Source organism: Melozone crissalis, unplaced genomic scaffold (genome assembly GCF_028551555.1).
Source record: "Melozone crissalis strain CALT ecotype California unplaced genomic scaffold, PUWL_Pcris_2 ptg000045l_1, whole genome shotgun sequence".
Classification (NCBI taxonomy): domain Eukaryota; kingdom Metazoa; phylum Chordata; class Aves; order Passeriformes; family Passerellidae; genus Melozone; species Melozone crissalis.
The window spans coordinates 28280714-28308689 of record NW_026535823.1 but is presented as its reverse complement, the minus strand read 5'-3'; the positions used below and the strand labels follow the sequence as shown (position 1 = coordinate 28308689).

The window sequence follows — 27976 nt, the reverse complement described above, 5'->3', positions numbered from 1 at the left end:
AATCCCCCCATGTTAAAAAGAATATGCTTCCTGCTCAGTTAACTCTGTGTGGCAGGAAGAAATTCTTCCTTTGTATTTTTAGCAGCAAATACCAGCTACAGGCACCAAAGTTTCCCGCTACATTCTACACCACTTTCCCCAAATGCACAGGTCTCTTCATCCAGGATTGGGGGGATAAAAGGACCGTGGTTCTACAGATCCAACAAAGCAATCCCTCCGATTAAGTGCTTTGGGAACTAAGCACAGGGCAGCACGACGCATCCCACGGCAGCCAGGAGTAAAACAAAGTCAAAGCCAGGCAGAATGAAAAAGCCTCGTGGCTCAGGCTTTCCCCTTGAAGCTTTGTAAGTCTCTTCTGCATTCAGAGGGACTCAAAGCAACCTCGGGAATGGGTTTGAGTCTGGCTCTGTGCAGAAGCACACTGAGAGCAGAGCCTGCGCACAGGAATAATGACTGGCTTATGTTCTTCCCAGGCAATGGAGGAAGAGTGCAGGAGGATGCATCTGACGACTTCTCTAACCCACATCCAGAGGGGTGAGCCCCTAAAATGAAAGAGTTTCTTCATGCACTATTTAGTTTAAAAAAAGAAATTTTACTTTCTGTAACAATATAATTTATTTTTTAAAGTAAATTAATCCACCTTTCTTTAATTATACGACGGTTCTGGCAAAGAGAAGCAGCAGGTACAGTTGGTGAAGTATTTTCATTTGAGCTGAATTTCACACAGTTCCATGCAGATACAGTGCCAGAAACTTCTTGAATGTGTCTGGCTGAAAGCCAGAAATTCCAGCGGGCTTCTGCAGAGAGAAAGACACGGATGCTCAGTTTGCAGTGAAGTGATTAATGTAGACAAACAACGGCTTTAAACATGCTTGAATAAGACTTTCAGGCATGGCAGCTTCCAAATTGTGCTCTCCCTCCCCAGAAGGGTTTGGGTGGGGGCACTTCCACTGGTGTCAATCTCAGAGGGCAGAACCTCTTTGCCTGTGAGTGAGATGCCCTCCCAGTATAACCAGTACTGGCAGCCCTGTGCTCTATTTACTCCCCAGAGAGGCTGCTTGTGAGAGTTCCCTTCCTCAGAGCTGGCTTTGAACAAGCCCATTATGGGATGGTGGATTTCAGCTGGGAGTATCTGTATGTAGGAGTTCACGTTAAGCTTGGCATGTCACACATCAGCACCACCAACACTCAGGAACTGGTCTCCTGAGAAACACCTGCTGAGGTAAAAATGAGGCCAATGTCCCCTGAGGGTCCCTCCAGCTAGTTTAAAACCTGCTGCAGCTCTGTGCCAGCCCCAGACCCCCAGCTGTGGTGGAAGGGCAGCATTTCCAACACCATTTCCCAAGTTCTCCTTACCGTAACAACTCCCTTCTTGACTTCTGGGACACACTGGGCTCTCTCATACAGGTTCTGATCAGAGTCAATCCAGACCAGGTTTTTTACACCATCATTAGAGACAAGGTCTGTTGTATTTAACTGGAACACCATGAACTGGAAGAGCTGTCCATCTGTGCCAATGCTTTGCACCACTATTGGCTGCTCCAAAACCTTGGGATCATTCTAGGAAAAGAAGGGGCATGTGGGGGAGAATGTTTCAAAAACTAGTTACAACAGAAATTGTAGGAGTACTTGCTGATTCTGCATCTTTGGGCTGGTTTAAAGCCAAGATTTTAATAAATATATTGTTACCTTGCCCAGAAAATTACTCTAGTCAAACAAGTTTTGAATGTAGATTTTGTAGTTTAATTAAAATTCCTCCTTCAGCCAGCAACAAACTGTCAATTTACATACTGAGCTGTGGGATGGGTTAGAGTTTTACAGCTGAACTTATTCCCTGGTTCCTGCCCATACCACCCCACTGCATCACAAACATTGCTCATCAGAGGATTTCTGAAGGATGGGTTTTCACCTCTGGACTGGGAAGCTTGGATGTGAAAATCACACAAGGGGGTGTAAAAAATTACACAAGTAAGGGGCTCTGAGGGCTGCCTGCAGGGGCTGCAGCAGCAGGGGGAGAAGAGAGGCCCAGCAGAGCAGCAGGCTCCCATACGTACCCCGTGGAGCGCCCTGGCCTTGGCCAGCGCGTTGCCAAAAGCGAACATCAGCATTTTAGCACGGAGCTGCTCTGGTCTGAACCTGTCAGTGCGAACGTTGGCAGACTCCAGGAAGAACAGGGTGTGAGGGTGAGAGTAGGGATAACCATCTCTGAAACCTGAAGGGCACATACTCATGTCAGAAACCGCTCAGGAAGACGCCGTGCAGCCAAGGTTTTCTCCCATTATCTTCAGGCACTGCTCAAGTTGTTTGCTGGGGTTTGAGTTCTTGTCCTCAGTCCTGCTTATGCAACAATATACTCACCCACCACAGCTCTGCAGCACTTGCACTGCAAAGCTGTCCCCTCATTCCCACACACTCCCTACTCTCAGCTGCCCCAGTAGAACAAGGAGCCCCAAACACAGATAATGCTCTTCAGCACTGACCTGTATCATTGAGCTCTTTGTACACATTCACCTCCTGAAGGTCGATGGTGGGTGCAATGGGATAGAAGGTCTCCAGAACGTGCTCTTTGGTGGCCAGTATCTCCTCCTTGGAGGCTACTGGTGCTATTGGGCTCATAGAGTTCATGAGTATTCCACTCAGGCCACGGACCTGAAGGAGGATGGATTCTGGGGAGGGAAATCAGGCCACAGTCAAACACTGTGAAAGAACACCAGAGAAAGATGTACATTTCCTTTGGCCAGTCTGTTCTGCAAGGCTCACTCTTCTCCCCTCGTCATCAAACCCATCCTACATAGTAGCTCAGCTGTGGTTCTTCTAAAATGCCAACCTTAATTGCTAGGGCTAAGTTCTTAACTAAACATCCTTAGAAAAACAACAGCACTGATTTGGGACACAAGAAAATAAACAGTCAGGTCTAAGAGACTGGTTCCCTTCTCCCACCATCTTGTCAATATTGATTAACACCTAATAATCTCCTCAGGGACAGCATCCTGCCATCATCCAAGGCTGCCCATGCCAACAATGCCAACAGCACTATTTTAAACCACAAAGAATTACCCAGTTCCAGAAATTGTTTAATTTTTTCCAAGTCCTCAGCCTGAAAGCCAGGAACTTTGCTACCCCTCTTATCTTACAGAGCTAAATGCTTCCACCATAGTGGCAACTGACCTCTTTCCCACATTGCTGCTATCCTGCAGTTTCTAGCCAACATCCTTTTACTCAGAGCAGGATACTTCCCAGACATTAACCGGCATATATGTATCAGGTTTTCAAACAGCATTGGGCTGTAAAACAAGAAAAGAAACAGTTACATAAAAATGAGATCATAATAGCAGGCAGACGCTTCTGGGGCACAAATGCTGTAAAATTACTGTACGTAAAACATACAATGGCATAGCACTCCCAAACAGTTAACAGAGATTGCAGATTGGTATCACACACACCAGGTCTGTTTCAAGTTGGCAGAGGTAATGCTTACAATTATTTTAAAAACTGATACTCTGCATCAGCTAGTAGATCTTGAGTTGAAACAGAGAGACATTGGCCTGAAAGAAGCTTTGATCTAGCGTAGTATTTATGTCAGTGCTACTGCCAATATTTAGAATTGGGTTTTATTTGTTGCTTTGGTTGTTGCTTGTTTTGTTTGACAATCTGATGGTCTTGCATACAGACCCTCTTTCCACAGAAGAGCTCAGTATGAATTGTCTCTGTAGCGTTTAAAACCTCCCCTACAGCTGAGGACTCACCAATATCGTTCCCTCCTGGGAGCAGCCTCTGCCGTGTCCCAGAGCCGAGCATGGGACACCATGTGCTTCGCCCTCTCCTCCAGCTCCTGGAGCCCAAGAGCCGGGTTATCCATGATGGCCTGCACGGCTGGGGGCAAACCTTCCACGAGCTTCGTCTTGGTAAGCCACTGCGCCTGCCGCACTCCTGGAAACACAACCCAGCGTGATCTATCCATCACATATATCTATCTATGACACTGGTGATGCTCCAGGCCCCCTTCCAACCCAAGCCATTCCCTGTGTGACCGAGGCTGCCTGGCAGCTCATGGGGCTGGACAGGCTCCCCACAGCCCGTGTCTGTTTTACACTCTGTGCGAGGAGATCCCTTGGCAGGAGGAGCAGGGCGAGTGCTTGGGCAGGGACAGCGCGGGGTGTGTGGTACCTTCCAGCATGCGGACACCCTGATGGCAGATGTAGCACCCGCGCTCCTTGTACAGCGGCATCTCCTCATAGCGCGGCCCCGGCGAGTGCCAGGGGTCGCGCCAGCCGCGCTCCCAGGGCGGGAAGCGCGGCCGGGCCAGGCCGGGCACGTAGTGCAGCCGCTCCGCGTACGTGACGGTGTCCAGCTCCACCTGCTCCCGCACCGGCCGCGGCTCCGCCATCTCCGCCAGCACCTCCGGCGGCGGCCCGCGCACGGTCCAGGGCGTGCGTGGAAGCGGCGCGCGGTGGCGGGGCCGCCCCGCGCGAGTGGCGATGCCGCGGGTGAGGCCCCGCGTCGTCACCGCCGCAGCCGCCACCGCCGCCCGCCTCAGCGCCTTCGGCCCCGCCGCCATCGCCGCCATCCTCCTCCTCCTCCTCCTCCCGCGGCCGCCTCAGCGCCCGCCCGCCGCCATCTTGGGGAGGGCTCGTCCCCCACCGTCACCCGCGGTGACTGACGGCGGCGGCGGCCAATGGCGGGCAGGCGCGCCCCGCGGTAAGGGAGGGTCGGCAAGTTGCCTGGCGGGTGAGGGCAGGCGCTGGGTTGGTGAGTGGGGAGGTGGGCGGGGAGAGGCGCCTCCTCACCTGTGGGGCGGGGGGGGGAGGGGGGGGCACTTCAGAGACCGTCCCTGGGTGCGAGCCGGCGAGGCCAGGTCGGGTGTCCCGGGGCTGGGTCCACTCTGCCCCGAGCCGGCCTGTCCGAGCTCCCGGGCGCGCACAGTGAGTGCTCGAAACTCTGTAAATCCGCGCAGCCCCGAGCCCGAGCGTCTCGGCCTCACCCCCGGCCATGGGGGTTACCCCCCGTTCATAGCCCGTGGGTGCCCCGGGTCCCCGGACAGAGCGGTAGGAAGCCGGGCCAGTCGCCTTTGGTTCTCTGTTCCATTCCCCACCCCACTCCTTGAAATGAGCGTGTTTCTGTTACAGGGGTGAAGGTTGGTTAATTAATTGACCTTGACAGTGAAACTGCTGGAAGCGCTAAGTGTTCGCTTCCTCCGCTTCGTCACCCGTGGCTTCACAATTTCCTGTGGCCCGCTTTGTGTCCAAGGGATGCGGACACGAGCGCGCTGTGAGCAGCGTTCACTCAGCCCATGTGTGAGGGTGGAGGGGCCCCGCAATGTCCGCAGCGTGGTTTTGATCTGAGGAGTGTTCTATGGGTAAAACTAATTGGGAAGACCAGGAGCAAACGATAAAATCCCGTGCTTGTTGGCCTCCCCTACCTGTATATTCAAAGCCCATAACCACAGTGGTTGTTTGCCTGAGACTTTGCCCTGTTTGCCTCAGGTCTCTCGGCTCTGAGCTCTGCTCTCAGCTCGCCGCCCTCCCCCGTTCCAAAGCCGCACAGAGCTCAGGCCGCATCTGGTGCCTGGGTTTGTTACCCATTGTCCTGCCGGTTGGGTTTGTCACCCTTTCTCCTGGGCCAAGCAGCAGATTTTTAAGATGTTTCTGCTCCGGGTGACCAAACGGCTCTATTGTAGGAAATCAGCACGGCGGAACGAGCGGGATTAAAGGGTGTAGCATTGCCTGGGCAGCCTGTCTGGGGAGGAGGGCCCGAGGCCGGGCTCAGGCTCTGCTCTGGGCTGTGAGGACTGGCGTTTGTGCAGAGGCATTGAGCACTCAAACAAAAATGGGGTGTGCAGACACAGATCAGCTCCAGGTTTTCAGTTTAACACATACACACAAGATGCTCAAGAGAGATTTTCTGTCCTCTGAAAACACCCAGCTGATGAGCACGCACTGCTTTTCATCGTGCTGGGTGTGATGCAGGGCTTGTGTTTTGCAGGCAATGAGTGACAAGGAGAGTGCCAGCGAGGAGGACTGGCTGGCTCTGAGGCCCCAGGAACCTTCTCCATCCCAGTGCTGCAGCAGCGGCTGCAAGCCCTGCATCTACGACGTGTACGAGAAGGAGCTTGCACAGTGGGAGAGAGCCAAAGCAATGCAAGACAAAAGCCTTCTCATGGGAAAGAAGGAGCAGGTCGATTTCTCTTCATCGCATCCTGGAGCCTGTGCTTTGATCGTACTCGTTCGAGTGTGGGGTGGTGGTGGTGCGTGAGGGATGCAGGGATAAATTCAAGTGGTGCCTTAAGAGAGGGCTGTAAATGCAATTCCCCAAACTCAGCCTTCTCCCTCCCCCTTGGCCACTCTCTCCCTGCTGTAATGCGATTTTCCAAGTGTAGAGTTCTCCCTGGTGTCGCATTACAGCTCTGGCTCTGCAGCTTCTCCTCTCCGAGTTTCCTCGGAGAAGCTTTGTTTTCTTCACCTTTGTCATCTCTGCCTGATTTTTAGACTCGTATTTTGATGCTGAGAAAACACTGCTTTGTGTGTGGTGGAGCAGTTGTCTTCAGAGTGTAATTTTAAAGCCTGTCAGTGCCCTTTTACATTAGATTAACTATGCTGGGTCAAGCAAAAAAGATCAGCTGAAACAACTGACAATATTTTCTGTTCACTGTGGCCATCAGCAGGTTGCAAAGTTGCCCCCTAAGCAGCGCTTGGCTCTTTTAGCAGAATTATTTCTGTTTATTTCCAGACACGAGAAAATGATCGCAGTGAGTCATAATAGGATGACCTTGCTGTAAGGTGTAAAAAAAAGTAATTTCAAAAGGTGATGGTGGGGAGAAATGCAAGATCCCAAAGTGCACGCTGCAGAACATGATAATGAATCAGCAGAGAGCTGGAATTTGCGCCGGGCCTCAGTGTTTAATATACGTCCTGAGTATCTCTGGCACTAAATGAGCACACACGTTTGCTTCCAGAGAAAAAATGAAATAATAAAAGACACCATCTAACCAAGTAATTATTTATTGTTGTTCTTGCAGAGCAATAATTCAGAGCTGAATCCAGATACATTCACTGCATTCAGCGTGAGCTCGGTGGAGCAGCTGACAGAGGACACCTACCAGTACAAATTTGAATTACCGGGAAATAGCAGCCTGCGCTTGAGTTTAGGACAACATATCGTGTTAAGGTATTGTTCTCTGTGCTAGTTAAACAGTCTGCATTATGTAACCTAACACGTAGGGTTTTGTCAATAGACAAAGGCTTCATAGCAGGCAAATCATGATTTCTGTACCTCCACAATGACACAGATGAAAGAGCTCGTGAGCTAGCTGCCTATACTAATTCTATGGTAAAAGCTGTGGTTTTCTTCAGCATTATCCCTGCGTTGGTGGCTCAGAAAGAACTAGGTGTGATTAAGAAAATACACTTGCAGAAAGAAAGATCTAAAAGAATAGATGTTACAACAGATTATTTACTCCAGCGTGTTGGAATGAAGACAACGAGCTGCACTTGCCCCAGAGCTGGGTGTTTTAGGCCCTGTATCTTGGGGTAACTGAGCACCCCAGTACCCAAGCACTGCCTGACTGATTTCTAGCAAAACAACCCTCCTATGTAGTTTGCTGCTTGCCAGAAAGGGGCCACTTGGGGAAAGTTTCTGTCTCTCAGCCATCTGTGGTGATCATTGCCAGATAGAGAAAGTCCTGTTAGGATGCCATTGATGTGCATCTGTTGACGTCCCTGGTACGTTCAGGGCCGGTGTGTGCAGCTGGCTCTGTTGACAGCACACGCTCCTCCCTCCAGCCCTGGCTCATCATGCTGAACTCAAAAAGGTCTGGTCACTTTAGTCAATCCCCATGGTCAGCAGCAAGGAGCAGGGTGGATAATTCCATGGAGAGGGAAGGCTTACAGGAAAGTACAGTCTGTATTGACAAGGCCTGAGGTCAAGGCTGGCTTTTGTTATTTGATTACAGATGCTGACTGGATGCAGAAAGTGACCCCAGCCTAAAAGGAACAGCAAACTTAAGTGTTTCTCTCCCCTTTGCCACTCATGCATGTTCTTACAAAATCCCTTTCAGGGGTGTGTCCAGGAGCTGGATGTGGTACAGCTGAGGCCACACTGGGAAACAAAAGTGCTGTTAGCCATTCTGTTCCCCCTCGATTTCTGCCTCTGGAAGGGAAATGTTTTGCATCTGTGCACAGGCTGGGACACTGGGCAGAGGACCTGTCTCCCAGAGAGCTGCAGGAGCCCCCCAAATGACCCAAGTCACAGGGGTTTCCTGTTTCTCTTCTCTTCAGAGGAGTGGTGGATGGTTTGGAGGTCCAGAGAGCCTATACTCCAATTAGCCCCAGGAATGCAGAAGGTTACTTTGAAGTTCTAATTAAAGTAAGTAAGCCTGGACAATATGGATGAGAGTACAAGGTGTTTTCTTTAGGAACCAAGCATGCTGTCAGTGTTTCAAGTGAGATTCTCTCAAATCCCTCATGGACTGTTTCTCTGTTGTTTTGAAGCGGTTTTGCTTTGCTGATAAAAATTGCAGTTTTTGCCACAAAACTGAAAGCAGAATGAGTTGACACACAAACAAGTGCTCTGCAGCAGAAGCCCTGGGAGAGCCCCATGATGGAAAGATGTGTCCATTCCACTTCTCTCCTTTCATTTTGCTTTTTTCAGGCTGTCTTTGAAATCGCACCCATTTGTCAACCCAGCTGAACCACTGATTTTGGGAAATGCTTGCCCTTATCCTCCCCTCTGTATTTTACTTGAAGAACACCCCTCAGTCAGTGGGCAGCTGCCCCTGGTGTGAAGACAGGGCTCTGGAGCTGCAGTCTGAGCGGGACTTTGTGGCCCACAGGGGACACAGGTGTCCCATAGGCACAGGCTGCATCTCTTGAGGTGGACATGGTGGCAGAGCCCATTTTGGACAAATGTCCTCACCTTTATGGAGTCAACCACAAAATGCTGATTGAGTTCAAAAGGAAATTTGTCTCATGTAAGTCTTCAGGGTGCTCATAAATTATTATTTTGTGTGGCAAATACTAGAACATTTTTCCAATACTGCATCCATATGTCACTAGGGACTCCTCAGGGCAGACACAGACTTCAGTACAGGTGTGAAATGCAGAGTGCTGGGTATCCCAGGTGGCTTGCAGAGAAGGGCCACTTGTTCTCTGCCTGTCTTGCAGGATTTCATGTTTCTGGGGTTTGTTATGCATTGTATGTTCTAACACAAACCCTGCTCTTTAGAAAAGTGAACAGCTTCTCTAGGACACCTGTGGGAGGGTCATTTCTCCATTCTTGTGGCAATTGGCGTGTGGTAGGGGAGAGAAACGTTGCATTTGAGTTGCATTAATAGGATACATTCACAGGATGACTGAAATTTCATGTATAGCAGCTCATTACTCACAGGTTTTGCATTTCAATAATAATAGTAATGATTGTAATGATACCTTTCCTTTATATAGAACCTTTCATCCCAAAAGGAGCTATAGTTATTCTTTGGCAGTGACAAAAGAGGTTGGTAATACCCAGTGTAAAGCAGCCATTTTTATAACTCACTCTGTAGGTTGTGGTATATTTCACACTATTGAGGCAATTTTGGAAAGTAGTATATTATTATTACTATGCAATCCAAGCACTGTTCAAACCCTTCTGTCTCCTGTTATTATGGCATTGCATTTGTGATACTACAGTTAAGAGTGAGGGAGTTGCCATTTACAGAGCATAACCCTCTTTTTGAGTGATTTTATAATGTTAGGGTTTCTCTCCATGTAAAATGGGGTGTGGAAGTTTTTCCCCCAGGAGATTTTTTTTTTTCCTTTTTATTTAGAAAAACTCATTTTAAACCCACTCAATCACTTTTCACTTCAATTTTTTTAAAATAATTTTGGTGAAAGAAAGATTGTTTTAGTTTCCATTACCCCTGTCCTTTGGGAATAGGCAGTAAGTGAACTTTTCTGTTCTTGCCTTGGGTTTCTGGATGTGTTTGAAGAAGGGAGGTATAAAATTTGCTTCTCTGAAGCAAGTGCACACTCTTTGCACGAGACTTAGCACCTGCCCAGAGCCCTCTGAACATAAAAGAATTCTGACAATAACTCAGAGCCTGGACATGTGTGTGATTTACCTTTTGAATGTAACAACTGGTGCTAATACTTGTTAATATTTCAGGTTTAAGAGAGAGGCTGGGAGGGGAGGAGCATCTGTGTTCTTTCTTAGCTAACACTGCTTGCAAGCACAAGCACGGGCTCCCTCACTGCCTTTTTCTGAGCTGCTTTGTGGTTCACCAATTTTGTTTGCCTGCAGTGCAGCTTGGTGGCCAGCCAAGGCACTGGGGTGTGGAGCCAGGCTTCTCTCCAATGCCTGTGCAGGAAATACCCCCAAATACACTTCTTTTGTGTGGGCTTATATCACATCCCATCTTCTGACCCCTGCTTGTGTTGCTCTTCCCCAGGTTTGTGAGACCCATTGTGTGCTGCAGCTTTGGGCTTTTCGGCTCCTGCTCCTTGGGCCACTCCTGGCTCTCCAGCCACATCCCAGACTGTGGCTGCTCTTTTGCTCACATTTCTCTCTTAAAACATCCAGTGGTCACACATTTATGGCATGGATGGCAACATGACTGCTTGGGCAAGCCCTTCATTTCCCAGCTTCTCATCCCTTCTGAGTTTCCAGCAAGCACTGAGCCCTTCTCCCCAGTCGTGAGTGAGAGCAGCATTCCTGCAGGCAAAGCCTGGATAATGTTTGTGCCTGGTGGAAAGTCAGGCAGGTTTTTTGCCCGTGTTTTTCTTCCATGGGGCCAACATTAACATATTCTTTTGGAACTGTGGAGGCATCCCTCAGCATCCAGATGATCTGGTCTGAAAACAAAGAGTTTTACAAATGAGAAGCCTGACTTTGGGTCGCTAATTGTATCAGTGCAGCTTCTGAGAAACTGAAACAAAGCAAGAGCTATGCAGTGTTTATATAACTAACAGTACCCAGAGGGCATTTCCAGACCCCCATACCCTGAGATTTGGAGAACACTTGAAGGCCTGCACTGTGCTTTGCATTCAAGACACTCTTCTTTGTGTGCTTTGTAAGCAAGAACTCTGATAAGCTTTTTCCAGTTTTGGAAATTCAGGCTGCGTCAGAGGGGGGTTGTGTTTACATTATAGTCAAGCTGGAGTGGTTCCAATATGATTTAATTTAAATGTCTTTGTTTTGGGTATAACTTTGAGTTATTTTTCAAACAGATCATTCTTTCTTTTTTAAATACACAAAATGGTTTTTTGTCCCCTTTTCGTTTAAATGTAGATAACTTTATAATCAACTTGAAGCTGGGAAACTTTCCAACAGAGTATAATTATTCTTTTCTTTTGTGCAATGTTTTTTATTAGTGCTATGAAGCTGGGCTAATGTCACAATACATAAAAACATGGAAAAGAGGAGACGTGGTCTTTTGGCGTGGGCCGTTTGGAGGGTTCCCATATCAACCTAACAAGGTTAGTTCCTAAGAGCCATAGGATGCTTCAGCCTGTGGCAGCAAGCTTTGTTCAATACTCTGAAGGGAAGACATCAATTTGATTACTGTTTTCATGATTATTTTAGAGACTTCCTGGGTTACTGTACAGTGTGACAGCATTAGCAGTCAGTTGGAGCGCTTTCTTGAAATGCAGAATATTTAACAGGGAAGAGGAGGTGGATGGGAGACAGGAGAATATTAGCAAGGCTCTGTGTTCATCACTTTCGTTAGGAGTTCCTGATGTGCCTAACAAAGGGGACTTTCTTTGCACCAGCAATGAGTGTGGACGGGTTTTTGCCTGATTTGACCCACATGTCTGTGTTGTGAGTGAGTAGGGTGAAGGAGAGGTGCTAATCCTCTCCTCTCTTGGGTATTCCCTGGGCTGTTGAGGTGTCAGGTCGCTCCCCAAACGCTGATCCCACCTGCCAATACCAGGCTGGCTGCAGGGAAAGGCAGATCTGGTTTCAGGGGGAGGCTTCTCACACACACTAACTCAGTCACTTAATTCTGACCTTTCAAATGAGGAGCAAATTTGAAACACTGGTCATTAGGATCCCAAAGCCTTTTGGGGTTTTTGGTGGATTTGTTTTTGTTGGTTTTTTATTTGTTTCCCCCAACAAAAATAAGTAACATCTGAGTGGCCAAGCTCTATGCAGAGCAATTGTGTCCTGCTTCCTGACACACTCATTCCCTCCAGAGACATTCAGGATTTTACTTTGCAGCAACCAAGAGAAACCCAGGGAGCATTTCCAGTGGAAGAAAGCCCACAGTGGGTCAGCAAAGCGTACTGCAGAATTGAAACTGAAACATGAATAATTGAAATCAAGGCTAAAGTTAGGATAAATTATTATATTTGGGGAAAATCCAGTTTTGTTAGATTTGGTATGTAAACTTTTAAGTGCTATCTGTAATCCTTTGCAGAAAAATACATTTTGGGATCTGAATTTACCAGTTCATGACCTTCTGGTATGTTGTTTCTCAAGAGATCCTTTACCAGGGTGGCAGCAAGAGGAACTGACCATGAGCACACCCATTTCCAGCCACCACAGCTCATTCCAAATTCTCTGTTTTGTTCTTAGCATGGAGAACTCCTCATGCTGGCCTCTGGCACCGGCCTCGCACCAATGATTCCCATCCTCCAGTCCATAACAGATGATGAAGAGGATGAAACCTTTGTAACTCTTGTTGGCTGCTTCCCTACTTTTGACAAAATTTATTTAAAACCCCTTCTGCAAGATTTGGCTCGGTACTGGAATATTAGAATATTTTATGTCCTAAGCCAGGTAATTAAATGGATATGAAGCATGTTTGTGTCAGGGTTCTGTGTGCTGGATGAGCCTCTGCCTCCTCCACTTTTCCATAAGCATGATCTTAATTCTTTCCCAGTCATCCAGCCTAATTTGTGATCCAGTAGCTGCTGTTCTTAAATCTCCTGCATGTACTCACTGCTACTCATCTGGAGAATTTTGGGGAAGTGGCCATCAATGTTCTTCTCTGTCCCCTGTTATGCTGGGACCTGCTGTTCCATAGTCACTGTTGATTATTCCCCCCATTTCATTTTGTTGTTGCATCTAAACAGCAAATAAGCTTGTTTCTTTCTTCCTAATACCAATGCCTTAATCTGTCCTTATTTTCCATTCTTGGCTCGTGGCTAGAGCTCTCCTCTGGTGTGCTAGCACCAACTTCCCAGCAATTATTTTTCCTTGCTGACCCATTTTTAAACTTCTAAAAGTTGTCTCCCCCTCTGTAAAATTACTTTTCTGCCACATTCATGGGATGAGGGCATACCTCTCAATGGTCTTACATTTTGAGCAGTCTTTTTCATTTCCATTTGGTCCCAAAGTTGCCTGTGTTCTGCACGGATTTGGTGGTTAAAAATTATTTCCGTCAGAAATGAGGATTCATTGCTGGGAGGATATAGAAAGAATTATTTATGCTAAGGGAATGAATCCCATTGCATTTTTAGTTCCTCAGATGAATCATTTCTTGTATCTCTCACAGTGGAACTGCCTCATACATTCTGTTCCACACGTGGCCTCGGCAGGATGAGATTTGGTAGAGGGAAAAGTGCTGGTGACTTGGGCACCCCCTCAGCTGCTCTGTGGGAGCATAACCATAATTGTCTCTGGTGGCATGGCTTAAATACCCTTTTCAGGGTGTTTAAACTCTCTGACTGCTGTCTCAAGAGCATGAGGAGGTCTTGAAATTCAATCAGCGAAGGGCACGAAGCCCACCTGACCCCTGTCAACACTGTCTGCCCCTCCTCTCTCCCTTTTTCCTCCTCTCTTAGCAGGTTTGTGGTAGTCCAAGGCTGGCTCGTGCATCCTCCCTCTTGGGATTATGTATCTGTCTGTATTTCATTGTGCTGCCTGTCACCACCACATCTGAGCACCTTCTGCTCCTGATTAATTGCAGCAGGGGAGTCCCTGCTGGATCCAGCACCACAGGAGCTGGCACTTCTCATGGGATCAGAGCTGGCTTTGGAGCAGAGCTGCCTTCTTTCAGTTTTGGTCAAGGGAGATGGGACTGAAAGAGGCTTGGGAATGGGAGAGGCAGTGGAGAGGAATAGATTTGGGATTTGGGAATAGGAAACCTGGGAGATGGTTCTCAGTGGAAAAAGTTCTGCAGCATTTATTTGTGGTAGTTACACTCTGGTTTTGTTCAGTCCCCTCTGAGTGAGTGGCAGGGAAATACTTCATCTGGGCTTGGGAAGAGGAATGCAGCTCTCAGGAAGAGTCAGTGTCACCCACATGGTGTCACAAAGGTGAAAATCATCCTGTGCCCCACTCTGAGGGGAGGAGAGAGATTGAGCTCTAAGGAATGTTGTCTTTTTTAGTGTCACACACAGCAAACCTTTTACCTTTCCAGGAAACTTCGCTGGAAAAACTTCCTTGGAGCTACCAGGAAAACACCTACACTGGTCATCTCAGTGAGGACTTGATGAAGACAATAGTGAATTCCTGTAGGAGAAAGCCATTTGTATTAATTTGTGGCTCTTCTGCATTCAATGAAGATATGAGTAGATACTTGAAAGCTGCAGGAATTGAAGAAGATTCCTGTTTTGTCTTTTAGCAGTACATTCCTGACCTGAGGAACCTTGGGCTGAGCCTTGGATGTCCTTGTTTCTTTGCAGACATTGCACAGATGGGCCTGCTCAGAAGACTGAGCTCCTTGGAGCAGCTGTTTGTTGATCCTCACTCTGGGGTGTTTTAAGGAATGGGTGCCATTCCAGAGTGACTGGTACATGTGTGCCGCCCACACCTCAGGGACCTGCATGGCAATTTTAATGGAAGTCTTCAAGTGCAATTCTAAGAGAGAGATCTCCTAAGGGGTACCAGAAAGCATCCACACACACAGCTCTGCGGTAATATGAGGATTGGTGACTTGCTTTGCAATCTGTGTTACTCTGCAGTGGGTTGTGCCCTGTTAGGTGTCCAGAGGAGAGATACAATCCTCAGGGATCCTTGCCAGGCCAAGGGGACAGCAGAGTCAGGATCACTTTGGTTCTGTCGTGTGCAGACTGATGTCAGGCAAGTCCCTTCAGCCTCACTGTGCCTCAGTTGGCCCACTGTACATTGAAACAGAGAAGGTGGCGCTGATCTCTGAAAACAGCCATCCCAACCATGCATGGAAAGTGTATCTATAAGGATGGAGTGATACACTCTGTCTAGTGAGAGCCTAGGCAGGCTGAGCTCCTGTCCTGGCACAGCCTGTGTTATCCACCCTGTGCTTAGCCCTAGAAATGCTACCTGGGGACACAAAGAGCATGTCCTAAATCTGGGAGAGCATGGCTGGGTGGTGGCTGCTGTCTGTCAGGGAGGATGGTTGTTTGCTTTCCGTGTCCCCTAAGTGTTGTATCATAACCCTGGCTCATTAAATTGAACCTCTTTACAAATAAGCAGCTGTTTGATGTTGTCACAGGGCTCTCTCAGGTGCCTGAGGAGGTTCCCTAAGCACACAGGAACACCACCTGAGGAGAGAAAGCTGCATAGGGTCTGCTGGGTGCTTCCCTGTGGGACAGGGAGCTCCCTCAGGGATGACAGCCTGGCACAGCACCCAGCCTGGGCACCTGGGCCTCTTCCTCTTTTTTTCAGTCCAAAATGCTGCTGCTTTTCCTCTGAGGTATGTGATATCCATTCTTTTATCTTTTCAAACTGGTGTGTTTAGTATCCACACCTGGAAATACAGCAATCCTGCACACCTTGTGTTTTTCTGTTCATTCCCAGTTCACCCTGTGTTGGGGTTTCCCAGGCTGTCTCAGATGGTTATTGCATTATCATTCATGCTTCTTTTGTACCTGTGTCTAACACTACACCTTGCACAAAGGAAATGTAGTTTGTTACACAAAAAACACAGCGTGCACTGAAGTGGTGGCTTGATTCACACATTTGGGAGGGAGTGTAAGTTCCCTTTGCACTGCTGAGGTTTGTCTCCAGTTACCAAATGCCTGGAATTAATCAAGTGTAGCTGCAGCTTTCATGTTAACTTCCTTAGAGAAAGGGAGTGACAAGAAAGCCATTTTCCTAACCCAAACTGGGGTTCTGGCTTTAAAAGCATGGAGATCCAGGGAAGTTGTCCATGGTTAGTCCAAGGCAAGCTCTCATCTCCAATCCATGCTGTGCTTCAGTCACTGTGTAGTGAAGATGCTTTGTACACAGGCTGATAAAAATAATGAGATGCTTTCTCCAGTTGCTCTCCCTGCTCTGGCCTTAGCTAGGAATATGGACAAAACCTTCTTTGTCAGATATTAAGTATTTGAAAACCTAGCTTCTAGTCCTCTACCTTTAAATATTATGTCTTTTTGAGATTCTGCTAAAACCACACCCCACCTTTTTGCAAAAGGCCCAAGGTAAAAAACTTCACGCTCGCCTTGGAAAAGCGCCGGCTTTCAGCGTGAAAGCTGGGACTGTTCCTTTAAACACAACCCCAATATGTCTGGGTATTTCAGCACATATGGGCCACGATGCTTAAACCCTACCCAGCTGGTCCGGCCGTTCTGCCGCGCAGCTCCGTCTTTGTTCGTGGCTCAAAGGGAGGGTGGTGAGAGACGGAGCAAGCTGTGAGTGCTGCGGGTTGCCATCCTGCAAGGGCGGGCTGCGGCCGAGCGGGAGGAGCGGGGCATGTCCCGCCCGAGGGGACAGGGGCTTTGCGAGACATTCTCCGTGGGGGAGATGATGTCCTTGGAAGCAGGAACTCGAAGGAGCCTTTAAACCGCCCGCAGGCACTTTGTTCTCTATTTTCTGCCCTTCTCTCCCTTCCCCCTCCCGCCTTTTGTTGTTTCTCAGGCTGGCTCTAACACGAGTCCCCTCATCCCAACCATCCCCCATGGGGACAGCCCCTTTCAGAGCATGGCGTGGATTCCTGCAAACGCAGGGATGTGGAGTGGAAAGGCTCTGGTGCAGAATATTCCTTGCCAGGGGAAGATGAGAGGTTTCCTTCCCTCTGGAGGCCCAGATCCACCCCGTGGTGGCAGTTTGGTGGGGAATTGGTGTCGGTGCTGTTGGTGACTGGGGCATCTCTGGATGAGCTCGGGGGGGGGTGGGTGATGCCCAGCCAGGGCAGGGGCTCACATCCTGCCTCTCCTGCCAGGCAGGGGGTGCTGGTGGGATGCTCCTGATCTCTGGCTGCCCCCAGGAAGCCCCTGCCACCCGTGCAGCACTGTGCAGGCAGAGGGGCTTTGCTTCGCTTCCTTTTTTCTTCCTCATGTGCAGCCTAAATACCTTCTTAATTTCATCTCATTATTTCCTGCCTAAATAATTCTCGTTTCTCCTGGGGACCGTTTTTAAACCTTTGATCTTCTCTGAAGTCTCACGGTCCTGATCACGTCCTTTCTGTTTAAATGAATCAAATGCCTTTTTGACTCATGATTTATAAATTTGCCCACAGAGGAACAGAGGCACACCTTGAAATCACCCACCGTGCCTGTGGGTACCCTGGGCTGATCCAGAGCACCTTCCATCCAGACCGTGCCTGGCTCCTCTGCTTCCCTGCTGCATGCCACTCTCCCCCTGCCTCCCTCCACCCTCCCAGCCGGCTCCTCAGCTGACAGCCGGGTTGCTGGGCTCGGGCCCAGCCTGGAATGGCCATCCCCGGGTCAGGAGAAGGGTGAATGTGCCGGTGGTTGATGGATGCTGTCCCCTGGGAGCGGGGCACAGCTGCTGTGCTGCAGGGCCCGGCCCCCATCTCCCGGGGATTGCTGATGCAGAGCACAGCTCAGGGCAGGGAGGGGAGCAGCTGTGCAGGGGTCCTGGGCACTGGCTCGGTGCTGAGGCTGTGGTGGAAAGGGTGGAAGACAGTGGGTGTTGGCCAAGATGGATGTGATGAGGATAAACATGTTGCTCCATAGTGCAGCGATGCAGAAGTTGGGGAGCACTTTGTTCCTGAGCCCAGGGGATGGTGGCTGGGAGGGTTGAGCATTCCTCCTGGATGAACCAGCGCTGTGGCAATGGAAAATAGCCAGGAGAGGCCCCTGTGCCATGGTCAGACCTCTGCATCTTTGCTGTGTGGGCCCACACTTGTTGACAAGGACAGGTCTCTCCAAGCCATTAGGGAAGCAGCTAATTAAGCTCTGCAGTGTTCCTGGGAGGTCAGCAGGAGATGTGCCAGCACTGCAGCATCTCCCAGAGCCTGCACTGGGGCAGGATCTTCCCACAGTGCCCAGGGACAGGGGGAGCTGCCCTGCTCCTCCTCATTCCATTGTGCTCTTAGTCCTGGCGCTGGTGGGGTGACAGTGCTCGATGCCCAGGACAGAACCCAACATTCCCTGCCTCAGCTGGGCTCAGGATAGAGGGCTCCTGGCTGGGATATCCCACAGCTCCCAGCAGCCCTCGGCATGGCTCCAGCAAGGCTGGGCAGAGGGGAGAGAGCCTGTACAAGTATTATTGTTGTTGTTATTCCCCATAAATATATGCAGGCACTTAACGACCTTGGCATGGAGCATTTCCTGGGGATTCATGACCAGTGGGTATTAATGGTCTTTAGCTGCACCTCAGGCCATCAGCTCCTCCCAGCCCATCATTAATCCACAGGAAATGTCTCGGGCATCGATCCTCATTGCTTAATTAATAAATGCAACTTGTCTCCTGCCTGAGATTTAGAGATACTCACTGCTTCTCTCCCTGCTGCTTTGAAGGTGACTTTTTCAGCACAGGTCCCTCACGCTGGGAGGCCCTCGTGGGATTTTGTTTCCTGGCATTCATGTGGGTGTGGGCTGTGGCAGCAGGAAAGTCTTTTCTCTCCTGGGCGGGAGGGAAGGAACTGAGCCTCTGTTGGGTTTGGGGTTTCTCCAGCTAACGTGGCACAGCACAAGGAGCACATCTTTCCCACCAAACCCAAAGGCTTGCTTACCTTCAGCTGAGTGCATCCAAGAGCCCGGGCGAGAAGTGAGCCAGCATGGAAGAACGTGGCAATTCTCCAAGGCCTTAGCAGGTTCTATAATAATCGATGTTTTTTGCCCATGAGTCACAATTCATCTCTAATCTTCCTCGGGGGAGGTGGGATTTGCTATCTTTAGTGCTCACGACTGCTGCTTTCCCGGGCTGAGCATCCCGCTGAGCCTGGACTCCTGCTGCAGGGATGCTGACCTGGCAGCCAGCTGCCTTTCCATCCTGCTCCCTGTTTGTGGAGCCCTCAGCACCAGCTGGCTTTGTGCAGTGGGTGCCGCAGTATAAATCATGTTAATTCCTGAGATGCTTTTCCGCGGTAAGTCTGAAATTCCCATTTTGGTTCGCTGGCTTGCCTGGCCAACTAAATTATTTTCATAGCCCCTTAAGGGCATATTGTCAGCCCAGACTTATTGCCGTTATACACCATTTCTGAAACATTAATATCTCTTCTAAATATAGTGTATTGACAAGGTATCTGGTATAGTGTAAATCCTTGGGACATTTGATCCAGATCATTAAAACTGAGTGAAGGAAGGGAGGAATAGATCAAGTTACCTTGCTGCTCTTAATTCAAACAAGCGATGAATTATTCATTCTGCTATTAATTCTACAGTCCTCCTGCTTTTTATTTATTTCTCTCTTTATTTGTTTTTTTTCCTCCCAGATAGACAGCTCCAGAAGGATGCTCGGGCACTGGTGAGGGGAGATTTGCCTGCTGGAGGATGGGGTGCACAGGGCTGGGCTGTCTGGCAGCGCTGGCCGTGCTCTGCAGGGCTCTCGGGGATGCTCCCAGCAGAGGTAAGAGCCTGGTCCCAGCTCCTGGTGGGCTGGATGGGCACCCATGGTTCCTGAGGAGGGGAGGGCCATTTGCAGTGCCACAGAGGCTCTGGGGTGTGAGTGGGATCCAGCTGTCCTGCAGGGAGAGGGGCTGGCTCAGGCCAGGGACAAGGAGCTGGGGTCTGGAGTCACTGTTGTGGTGGCAGCAAGTGTGGGACATTGCTCTGTGCTTGGGCTTCTGCTTCATGCTTACCTTACTGAGGAGTGCAGGTAGGGGCTGTCCTGTTGTGGTGTACAGGTGCTTTGGTGAAAGGTCTGTTAGCTTCTGGAGTTGCACTTGCCTATATAAATCTATATACACACATACATTTATATGTGAATGTATGCATGTATGTGTATGTGGCAGGCATGCAAATAATCTCTCACCCAGATAAAAGGTCCCCCAGGATGTAGGGCAGTGTTAGCAGATGACACAGTAATTCAGGGAATAGGGTGGTCCAAGCACTCCCCCATCCCAAAATGGCAGGGCCTGTCTCACAGAAGAGCTGAGCCAGAAATCAAAACCCTTCCCTGGCGCTGGTACAAGTGCTCCTGAGGCCACACCACTGCCCTGTGGTGCCTGCTCATCCCCCACATTCACCCACCTAAGCCTCCCAGAGCACCCCAAGGCTCCCAGCCCTTAATCCATCCATCTGTCTTCACTGTGGCTACCCACATCTCCCACAGGCTCCCCCCTTGGGTATTTATTTCAACAGTGTTATTCTTTCAGTACCAGCCCCATATTACTTCACTGCCTATCCCCAGTAATTAGCAAGGTGGTTTTAGATCTGGCCAGAACCATATTCATGGTGCTGCATCCCACACATCCCAGGACCCCCTTGCTGGGAGGTCACTGTGCCAGTGAGCAGGATGAAAAGCAATGTGCACAGGCTGACTATTGATTTGCAATATACTTGGCCCAGATTGATGGCAGCGAGCGCCCAGCCTTGTTTGGGAACCCACACATGTCTCCTGGGGGCTGTGCAGGGTCTGCATCCCTCCCAGACATGATGTATGTTCCCCCTGTATCAGCCTCTTCACCCCAGCCCTAATCAGACCCAGAGGCAGGTGACAGCCGGCCCCTCTCAGCCTTATTTTATAATAACCATGTCTCAGTATAAAGATTTCATTAGGAAATCGATCCCTACATGCATAACTCATTGTTCAGCACATCGAGCCCTTCACCCCTGCTTCTCCCAGCTCGAGTTCTCTGATACCACCCTTATATGGAGGGAGTGGGGTCAGTGGGAGGCACTAAGCTGAAGGGCTGGGCAGCTGGGGCATCAGCGAGCCTGGTACCACTGAGCCTTTAAAACTCACTCCCAACTTCTTTTTTCCTGGCCACAAACAGGTGGGGATGCTGTGCTGGCACTGGCAGGACAAGCTCAGGGGCACAGCTGAGCCCTGCTACAGCCGCCACAGTGCAGCATGGGGAAAAGGGAGGAATGGAAGGTGATGGGGGCACACGTGTCCTCCAGGGAGAGTGGGTGGACAAGCCCAGTAGAGTTCTGCAGGATGCTGGTGGTCTGGTACTGTGGTGGTGGGATGGAGCTGGTGGTTGTGCATCCTGTCTCCATTCTTTCAGGCTTCCCCTGGAAAGGGGACATCACACTCCCTTCTGTGTCCCCCAGGCATCAAATGTGGGGGAGTACTTTCAGCACCCTCTGGCAATTTCTCCAGCCCCAACTTCCCAGGGCTGTATCCCTACGAGACCGAGTGCACGTGGCTCATCGTGGTGGCCGAGGGCTCCTCCGTCCTGCTCTCCTTCAGCCACTTCGAGCTGGAGTACCACGACACCTGCGCCTACGACTACCTCCAGGTCTACAACGGGGCTGCCCGGGACCGGGGCAACCTCCTGGGCACCTTCTGTGGCCACAGCCCCCCGCCACCCTTCTCCTCCGCCTGGCACGTCATGGCCGTGGTCTTCCGCTCCGACCGGCACGTGGCCAAGCACGGCTTCGCCGCCGCCTACAGGAAAGGTAGCAGGGAGGACGTGTGAGGGGCTCTGAGCACCCATCCATCCATCTCTGCTCTGTGTGGTGGTCACTGAGCACCCATCCATCCATCTCTCATCACCCTTGCCTCCCTGCAGACGCCTGCGGTGGGCAGCTGACGGGGCTCTCTGGGGAGATCACCAGCCCGCGCTACCCCGAGAGTTACCCCAACGATGCCGAGTGCCGCTGGAGCATCGGGGGCGCCAGCGGGGGTGGCCCCCTCACCCTGGTGTTCGCTGACTTCCAGATGGAGGGGGGCCAAGGCTGTGGCTTTGACTACGTGGCGCTTTTTGATGGCCCCACGGTCACTGCCCCCAGCCTGGGGCGTTACTGCGGCAGCGCCCGCCCGCCCCGCACCGTCTCCTCCACCCCACACCTCCTCATCATCTTCAAGTCAGACTTCAACATTGGTGGCAGGGGCTTCAAGGCCCATTTCTACTCAGGTTTGGGGGTCTCAGGGTGGTGGGGCAATGGAAAGGATGTGGGGACAGCCACTGGGTTGGGGTGGTGATTCTCCCCCTCCCACAGCAGCAAGAGATGATCATGGGGGGGATCCCTCTGGGGAGAGCCCATGAGATAATGGTGTGAAGTGTAAACCACCACACAATGCAAATGGCATCACTGTGGCTATTCCAAGTCCTGGGTTGCCCTCTTGAGCAGGAGTCACTCATGCTCATCCCATTCCCCGGGGATATGGGTTGCTCCTGTAGGACTTTGCCCTGGGAGTTTCCATCCCCCAAAACTGCTGGCTGCTCATTGGCCAAACACAAAGCTGGGAGCAGTGAGGTGAAGGGCAGAGCATCCCTTAGCAATAAAACAAGAAGGCTTCAGGTTTGCTTTTGATTTTTCCTTTCCCCTTTTTCCCTGAGCAGGTGAGTGCCAGGAGGTGTTCACCACCATCAAAGGGAATTTCTCCAGCCCTCAATACCCCAGCTTCTACCCCAACAACCTCAAGTGCCAGTGGAGCATCCAGCTTCCCCCGGGCTACCGGGTCAAGGTCTTCTTCCTGGACATGGAGCTGGAGGGCCGGAGCAGCCTTACGGGGGCCTGTGACTATGATCACTTGTCTGCCTTTGATGGTGGCACTGAGAGTGGGTCCCTGCTGGGCCGCTGGTGTGGGCGGGAGAGCCTGGCACCCGTCACCTCCCGCAGCAACCGGCTGCTCCTGCTCCTCCACACCGACCGCAACACGGCCAAGAGGGGCTTCTCCATCTCCTACGTGGGAGGTAGGGTCCCACTTGGGTGCTGCTCAGTGCTCTGGTTCCATTGGGATGTGCCTGAGACCACGTAATTTCCAGAAGGATCATCAGTGAAGGTTCCTGTCTGCAGGAGCAGAGCCCGTGGCTCTTTAGGGGTGGGGCAGAGGGAGACGTGGCAAGCGAGCTGCACGTTGTGTTTAGTATTCAGGAGGTGCTTTCCAGCTTCAAATTCCTGTGTGCCTGCCACTGCCATGCTCCTGTTCCTCTGTCAGGGTGTGAGGGAGAGAAAACCTGTGGGGGTTTTTCATGGGCCAAAACCCCAGAGCAGGTGACGAGTTCAAGCTTCACTGCTTTGTTCCCCTCTCCCCTGGATGTTCCAGCCTTGCCAGCACATGGCTGAGCAGGCAGGCATGAACCATGTCTCCTCCTGCAGGGAAGGCAGGACTCCCAGGGCACAGCATTCCCAAATGCACCTGGCCAGCCCTGCCTGGCACACCCCTGCTGCTGGCCTGCAGTGTCCCAGCCAGCGTGTCTGGCATGTCTGCAGCTGGTGGGAGGAGCAGTGGGTGACCTTCCTGCTCTATTTGCCAGCCTTTGCACCTCAAACACCAGCAAATTTATGGTGTTTGTTGTATTTCAGTATAATTACATCCAAGCTGACCCATGGGTCAGGCATGATTCAGCCAGGGGCAGCCTTTCCAGAGGCTGGAGCCAGAGCAGGGCTGCTGGACTGGCAGCACAGGCACTGGGGAGGCTGGCCTGGGTTTTATCCCTCAGCTGCAAAATCGTTCTTGACTTTCAGCACAGCAGAAAGGATTTGGAGGTATGTGGCTCTTGGAGTTAGAGATGGGATAGAGTTTTGTCCTGAGTCTCTGGAGAGGGAGAGGTAGTACTGAACTTTTAGTAGGGCTGTAGTGTGCACAGCAGGTATGTTCCTGTTCTTGATGATTTGTCACTGTGCAGAGAGAAAATCCTGGTGTCACTGCTCCAGAGGGAGCAGCCTGCAGACAGATAGCTGGGGTGCTGCTGAAGAGTTGGGGATGTCCCATCACAAACAGAGGTGTGACATCTCACAAGTGGCCAAGGCTCCTGCATCCCCTGGTACACCCTGCCAGATGCATGCTAGGGGAGGACAAAGGCTTGGATGTGAAACTGAGCCTCCCTCCACAGAGCTGAGCCTGCTGGCTGTGTTTGCCCAGTGATTCTAGCATCTGCTTGTGATTAATGTCCTGCATGTCACACCCAGCTGCCAGCACTGCCAGGAGAGCAGCTGCTCCCACTGGGCACACCAGCAGCTCCCTCAGGAGCCCACAGAGGCAAAGGGGCACCTCAGTCTTTGCATCCACACCCACAGCCCTTCAGCCATGCAGGTTTTTCCCTTTCAGGCCCACCAAAAGGCAAGGCTTGGGTGGGGCATGTGTGATTTATGGCCATTGAAATGAAAGCCTTCATGCCAGCAGAGAGGATCCACTTTCTCCTCCTCCTGATCTAATGCACTTCAGTTATTTGGTAAATCTTCTAATGGTTTTATAATGCACTAAGCGAAGCAAAGTGACACTATTTTTTTGTATTGATTTTATTGCGTCTTCCCAGTTTCATAAGGCTGAGATTCAGAGGGAGCTGGAATAATTCAATAATTCATATTGCCCAAGTGGTTAGTTCATGCTGAGCAAGGATTCACTTTAAAGAGGGGGGTATTTTTCCTCCCTGCTTCTTTCCCTGTGTGGATGCTTTCCACATCCAGAGAGGCCAAAGAGGGGCTGGGCCATTCCCCAGGAAGATGCCCCAGGGCCATGAACCCAGCTCACCTTTTCAGGAGGGACATGTGGCAGCCATGGAGCTGCCTCACTCCAGGGCATGCATGGGGTCCCTCCAAGAAATGTCTCCTCTGTTTCATCAATGTAGTGTCTCTTGCAGGGGTGTTGTAGGATGCAGGGGAGTGCTGTGCCCATGGCAAGCCATCCACAAAGCTCTTGTGGTCTGGTCCTGGGCAGAAACTCAAATGTCCTGCTGGCTTTGCAGTTCTGGAGAGTGGCAGTGACAGCAGGATGGTGTTGTCTGTAATGGCACCTGTGTGTCACTTGGAGACCCTAGAAGGAGGATGGGGTTCAGGAGTGTTGATGGTGAGATCTCTGCCTTGGGAAAGCAGAGCAGCGCCTGGGAGCCATCCATGTCTGCCCTTGGCATGGGACAGGGCTAAAATACTGATATTGATTGCTCTCTGCATTCTGGAGGTAGCTTTTTTCCTGAAACCCCCTCTCCCCATGAGTCCTACACATGCACCCTGTTTTCTGTCCCAACAGTTGTGCCCATGAATGTCAGCTGCACCCGGACAGACTTCCACATCCAGATCCCTGTGCAGTCCCTGGCCCAGCTGGAGAGGAATAGGATTTATTTGGGGATCCCGTCCTGTGCAGCCCAGGTGGTTGGCAGGAACTTTAAAATACACACCAGGTTTGACACCTGTGGCACTGAATCCCAGGTAAGTGATCAGCAAACCCTCCTTTACAGCAAGCTGTGTAAATGGTTAGCCCTGTGCTGGCTGCAGGGAGGTATTCCCAGTCCCTCTCACATTTTCCCAGCAGATACTGGCCTGATTCCTGGCCAGCCCCTCCAAACCCCTGTGAAAAGGAGCTGCACCAAGCCCTGATGAGCCGTGTCCCTTGTCTTGCAGAGACGCAACAACACGTCTGTCATCGTCAGCACCCTCTACATTGATTTTTCAGTGGGAGACCAGGAGGACATCCACCAGTACGAGGTGCAGTGTGAGCCAAAGAGGAAGGAAGCCTCAGTGACCCTTATTGCTGGCCCTGATCCATCCAGGCTCAGCCAGGCAGAAAACCTGGTGGATGCCCAGAAGTGGGAGGGGGAAGCGGTCGATGCCCGTGAGATCAAGAGCCAGGACACCAGCGACATCGTCTTCATCAGCATCTGCATCCTGGCTGGGCTCCTCATGGTCATCGCAGTGGTGGGGCTGGTGCTGCTCTAGGATGCCCTTTCCAGACTCCAGGGATTGCAGTCCCACTCATGCCCAGGGCAGGAAGGCACCCCAAAATCCACCCTCACCCCAGGCTGAACCCTAACACAGCTCCCAGGCCCTGAAACTGAGCCTGAACCCAACCTCCACCTTCTCTTAGTGCCTGAAAAATCTGGGCAATAGGCAGCCGTTTCCCTTCCCAATTTGTTTTCCTCTGTTTCAATCTGTCCATTTGGCTCAGGAATGCAATTCTTGTGCTCCCTAACTCTTCCCGCACCTGCTTCAATTTGTTTTCCCTGTAGTGCTGCTGCTTTCAGGAAAGAAACGTTGTTTGCCGATGGCTGCAAATCTTCCTGTCAATTATTTCTAGCTGAATTCTTGGAGGTACAAACCATCCCCAAATGCAGCTATATTCCCAACAAATGTTCTCCCTGCTCCCAGCCCGTGCTTGGGGGGTACTGTGGAGCTGTGTTACAGGGATCTCCACCTGGCACACACAGATGTAGCTCATGCAGGTGCTCCCAGGTGATGTTTCTGGCTGTCTGTGGGTGATGTGATGAGATGCATTTGCTGTGCCCTGGAGCTCCTTGTTTGATCTTCTCATGTTGTCTCACCTTCTCGCAGGACTCACCTGAGTGCCTCAGCCACCAGCAGCTGGAGGGGAGGAGAACAATCCTCTTCTCTGTGTTTTCCTTCTTTCCGTCATATCCACGTATCCACAGCTGTGAACTCTCTACCAGCATTACTCCTGAAGTGTGAAAATTTGGGCAAATCCTGCTATGGCTTGGGAAGATGTTGGAGTGCAGAGGTTTTGGTGACCCTGTAAAGGCAACCTTGGCAGGAGGGGCTGGGACCTCAGTGACACCAGATCTCCACTCTTGGTCCCTGCAGAAGGTGAGCTCAGCACCTGAGAATGTGAAGAGTCCTGTGAACATCTGCCCCTCCAGAAAACTGGGGATCCTCACCAAGAGCCCTGATGGATGGCTGAGTGACCTTTGCCAGCCTCTTGTGCCACCCCAGCACAAAGGACATTCCCCTTCAGCATCAAAGAGGGGGTGGCTGTCACAGAGCAGCCTGTGTTCATCCCTGTGGCTCAGAGCCAGCGTGTGTCAAAGCCACGTAAAATCTTGCTATGGAAAGAGGCCACCCCTCCTCCTCCAGCCTTTGTGAAACACACTGCAGTGCAGGGAGAGATCCTAAAGTATCCCAGTGTGGTCACTCAGGGCACAGCAAACCCCTGGTGCTGTTGAATCCAGCGTTTAGCAGGGACTGTAGGAGAGTCCCATCGGTGAAAGGCTGCCCTGACTGATGTCCTGCTTCCCTCTGGGACAGCTCTGTTCATCGGGGCATCAGAGGAAGCAGCAGCAAAGGAGCAGGATGATGATGATGATGATGATGATGGAGCAGCTTTTCCTCCTGGACTGCACCAGCCCTGAGAGAGTGTCTGGGGAGGGAAGAAGGCGCAGGGCTGCGCGTGCCTCTAACGAGGAGCCTTCGTTACCAGACCCGGATTGATTTGGTGTTTGTTGGTGCAACACATCGGCAAATGCGAGATCTGCCAGGGAAATATTTGCCAGCGCTGTGAAGCTCCATTAAGGGAATGTTTTGAGAGCCTGTTGTGTGCAGAGATGGTAAACAAGGCCAGCCTCCCCCGCTGCTTGCAGAGCCTCGCTGCTGGTTAATTGCTGGGTACAGAACTGTCAGCTTGAGACCACAGTTACAAGATTTGACAACTGAAAGAAACTTAAAGATATAATTAACCTTCTTGGTGGCCCAGATTGTGCTGGAACAGGTGAGCACTGCGGCTGCTGGTGCCTGGCAGGGAGCCCACAGCACCCAGCAGCATCCAGCCCTTGCCTGCAGGACAGGCACTCCTGGCCCAGCTGGAGCCTCCAGAACACTGATTTGCAGGGGAAAAGGCTTTTCTGGACAGCTGTTGGTGTGCACTCAAATCAGGAGCTGGACCTGGTCACTCCAGGGAGGGTTTCCAGTTCACAGCCACCCAAGCATCCCTGGGTAAAGTGCTCCCCTGCACACATCCCTGTGGATGCAGGACTGGTGCTGTGGGAGCAGCTCTGCTCCTGAGTCAAGGGGATCCCAGCAGCCCCAGGGCTGCAGGGTGGTATCCAGGGCTC

At 51.0% G+C, this 27976-nt stretch overlaps 3 protein-coding genes across 4 annotated transcripts; 2 read left to right on the top strand and 1 right to left on the bottom strand.

Moving 5' to 3' along the window:
* Positions 1-588: 588 nt before the first annotated feature.
* On the bottom strand, positions 589-4558 carry MRPL37 (mitochondrial ribosomal protein L37). The gene is made up of 7 exons (XM_054286001.1): positions 4168-4558; positions 3747-3930; positions 3169-3284; positions 2481-2666; positions 2055-2212; positions 1357-1560; positions 589-797 (listed from the first exon to the last, which is right to left on the bottom strand). Exons 1-7 carry the CDS (start codon positions 4556-4558, stop codon positions 720-722), a joined length of 1317 nt encoding a protein of 438 aa, XP_054141976.1. The 3' UTR covers positions 589-719.
* Positions 4559-4602: 44 nt separating this feature from the next.
* LOC128943179 (NADH-cytochrome b5 reductase-like) lies at positions 4603-15456 on the top strand. 2 transcript variants are annotated; one of them, XM_054286020.1, is made up of 7 exons: positions 4603-4698; positions 5983-6174; positions 7016-7164; positions 8274-8361; positions 11346-11450; positions 12550-12753; positions 14339-15456. In XM_054286020.1, the coding sequence occupies exons 2-7, from the start codon at positions 5986-5988 to the stop codon at positions 14540-14542; spliced, it is 939 nt and encodes a 312-aa protein (XP_054141995.1). In that variant the 5' UTR covers positions 4603-4698; positions 5983-5985; the 3' UTR covers positions 14543-15456. The 2 variants fall into 2 exon arrangements, with proteins under 2 accessions (XP_054141995.1, XP_054141994.1); XM_054286019.1 differs by lacking the exon at positions 4603-4698 and adding an exon at positions 4975-5045.
* A 3644-nt stretch (positions 15457-19100) lies between these two features.
* On the top strand, positions 19101-26717 carry CDCP2 (CUB domain containing protein 2). The gene is made up of 7 exons (XM_054286060.1): positions 19101-19171; positions 19524-19653; positions 21303-21650; positions 21764-22108; positions 22538-22891; positions 25168-25346; positions 25539-26717. Exons 2-7 carry the CDS (start codon positions 19578-19580, stop codon positions 25851-25853), a joined length of 1617 nt encoding a protein of 538 aa, XP_054142035.1. The 5' UTR covers positions 19101-19171; positions 19524-19577; the 3' UTR covers positions 25854-26717.
* The last annotated feature ends 1259 nt before the right edge of the window (positions 26718-27976 follow it).

What these genes read in the sequence shown, in the direction of transcription:
- MRPL37 (XM_054286001.1), bottom strand. Translation starts at nt 4,558, where the DNA reads ATGGCGGCGGGGCCGAAGGCGCTGAGGCGGGCGGCGGTGGCGGCTGCG. An exon ending in GGGTGTCCGCATGCTGGAAG is followed by an intron (nt 3,931 to 4,167) that starts GTACCACACACC and finishes TTGTGTTTCCAG; the next exon opens with GAGTGCGGCAGGCGCAGTGG. An exon ending in CAAAGAGCTCAATGATACAG is followed by an intron (nt 2,213 to 2,480) that starts GTCAGTGCTGAA and finishes TGTGCCCTTCAG; the next exon opens with GTTTCAGAGATGGTTATCCC.
- LOC128943179 (XM_054286020.1), top strand. Translation starts at nt 5,986, where the DNA reads ATGAGTGACAAGGAGAGTGCCAGCGAGGAGGACTGGCTGGCTCTGAGG. An exon ending in GGACAACATATCGTGTTAAG is followed by an intron (nt 7,165 to 8,273) that starts GTATTGTTCTCT and finishes TCTTCTCTTCAG; the next exon opens with AGGAGTGGTGGATGGTTTGG. An exon ending in ACTTTGAAGTTCTAATTAAA is followed by an intron (nt 8,362 to 11,345) that starts GTAAGTAAGCCT and finishes GTTTTTTATTAG; the next exon opens with TGCTATGAAGCTGGGCTAAT.
- CDCP2 (XM_054286060.1), top strand. Translation starts at nt 19,578, where the DNA reads ATGGGGTGCACAGGGCTGGGCTGTCTGGCAGCGCTGGCCGTGCTCTGC. An exon ending in CGGGGATGCTCCCAGCAGAG is followed by an intron (nt 19,654 to 21,302) that starts GTAAGAGCCTGG and finishes TGTGTCCCCCAG; the next exon opens with GCATCAAATGTGGGGGAGTA. An exon ending in CTCCATCTCCTACGTGGGAG is followed by an intron (nt 22,892 to 25,167) that starts GTAGGGTCCCAC and finishes CTGTCCCAACAG; the next exon opens with TTGTGCCCATGAATGTCAGC.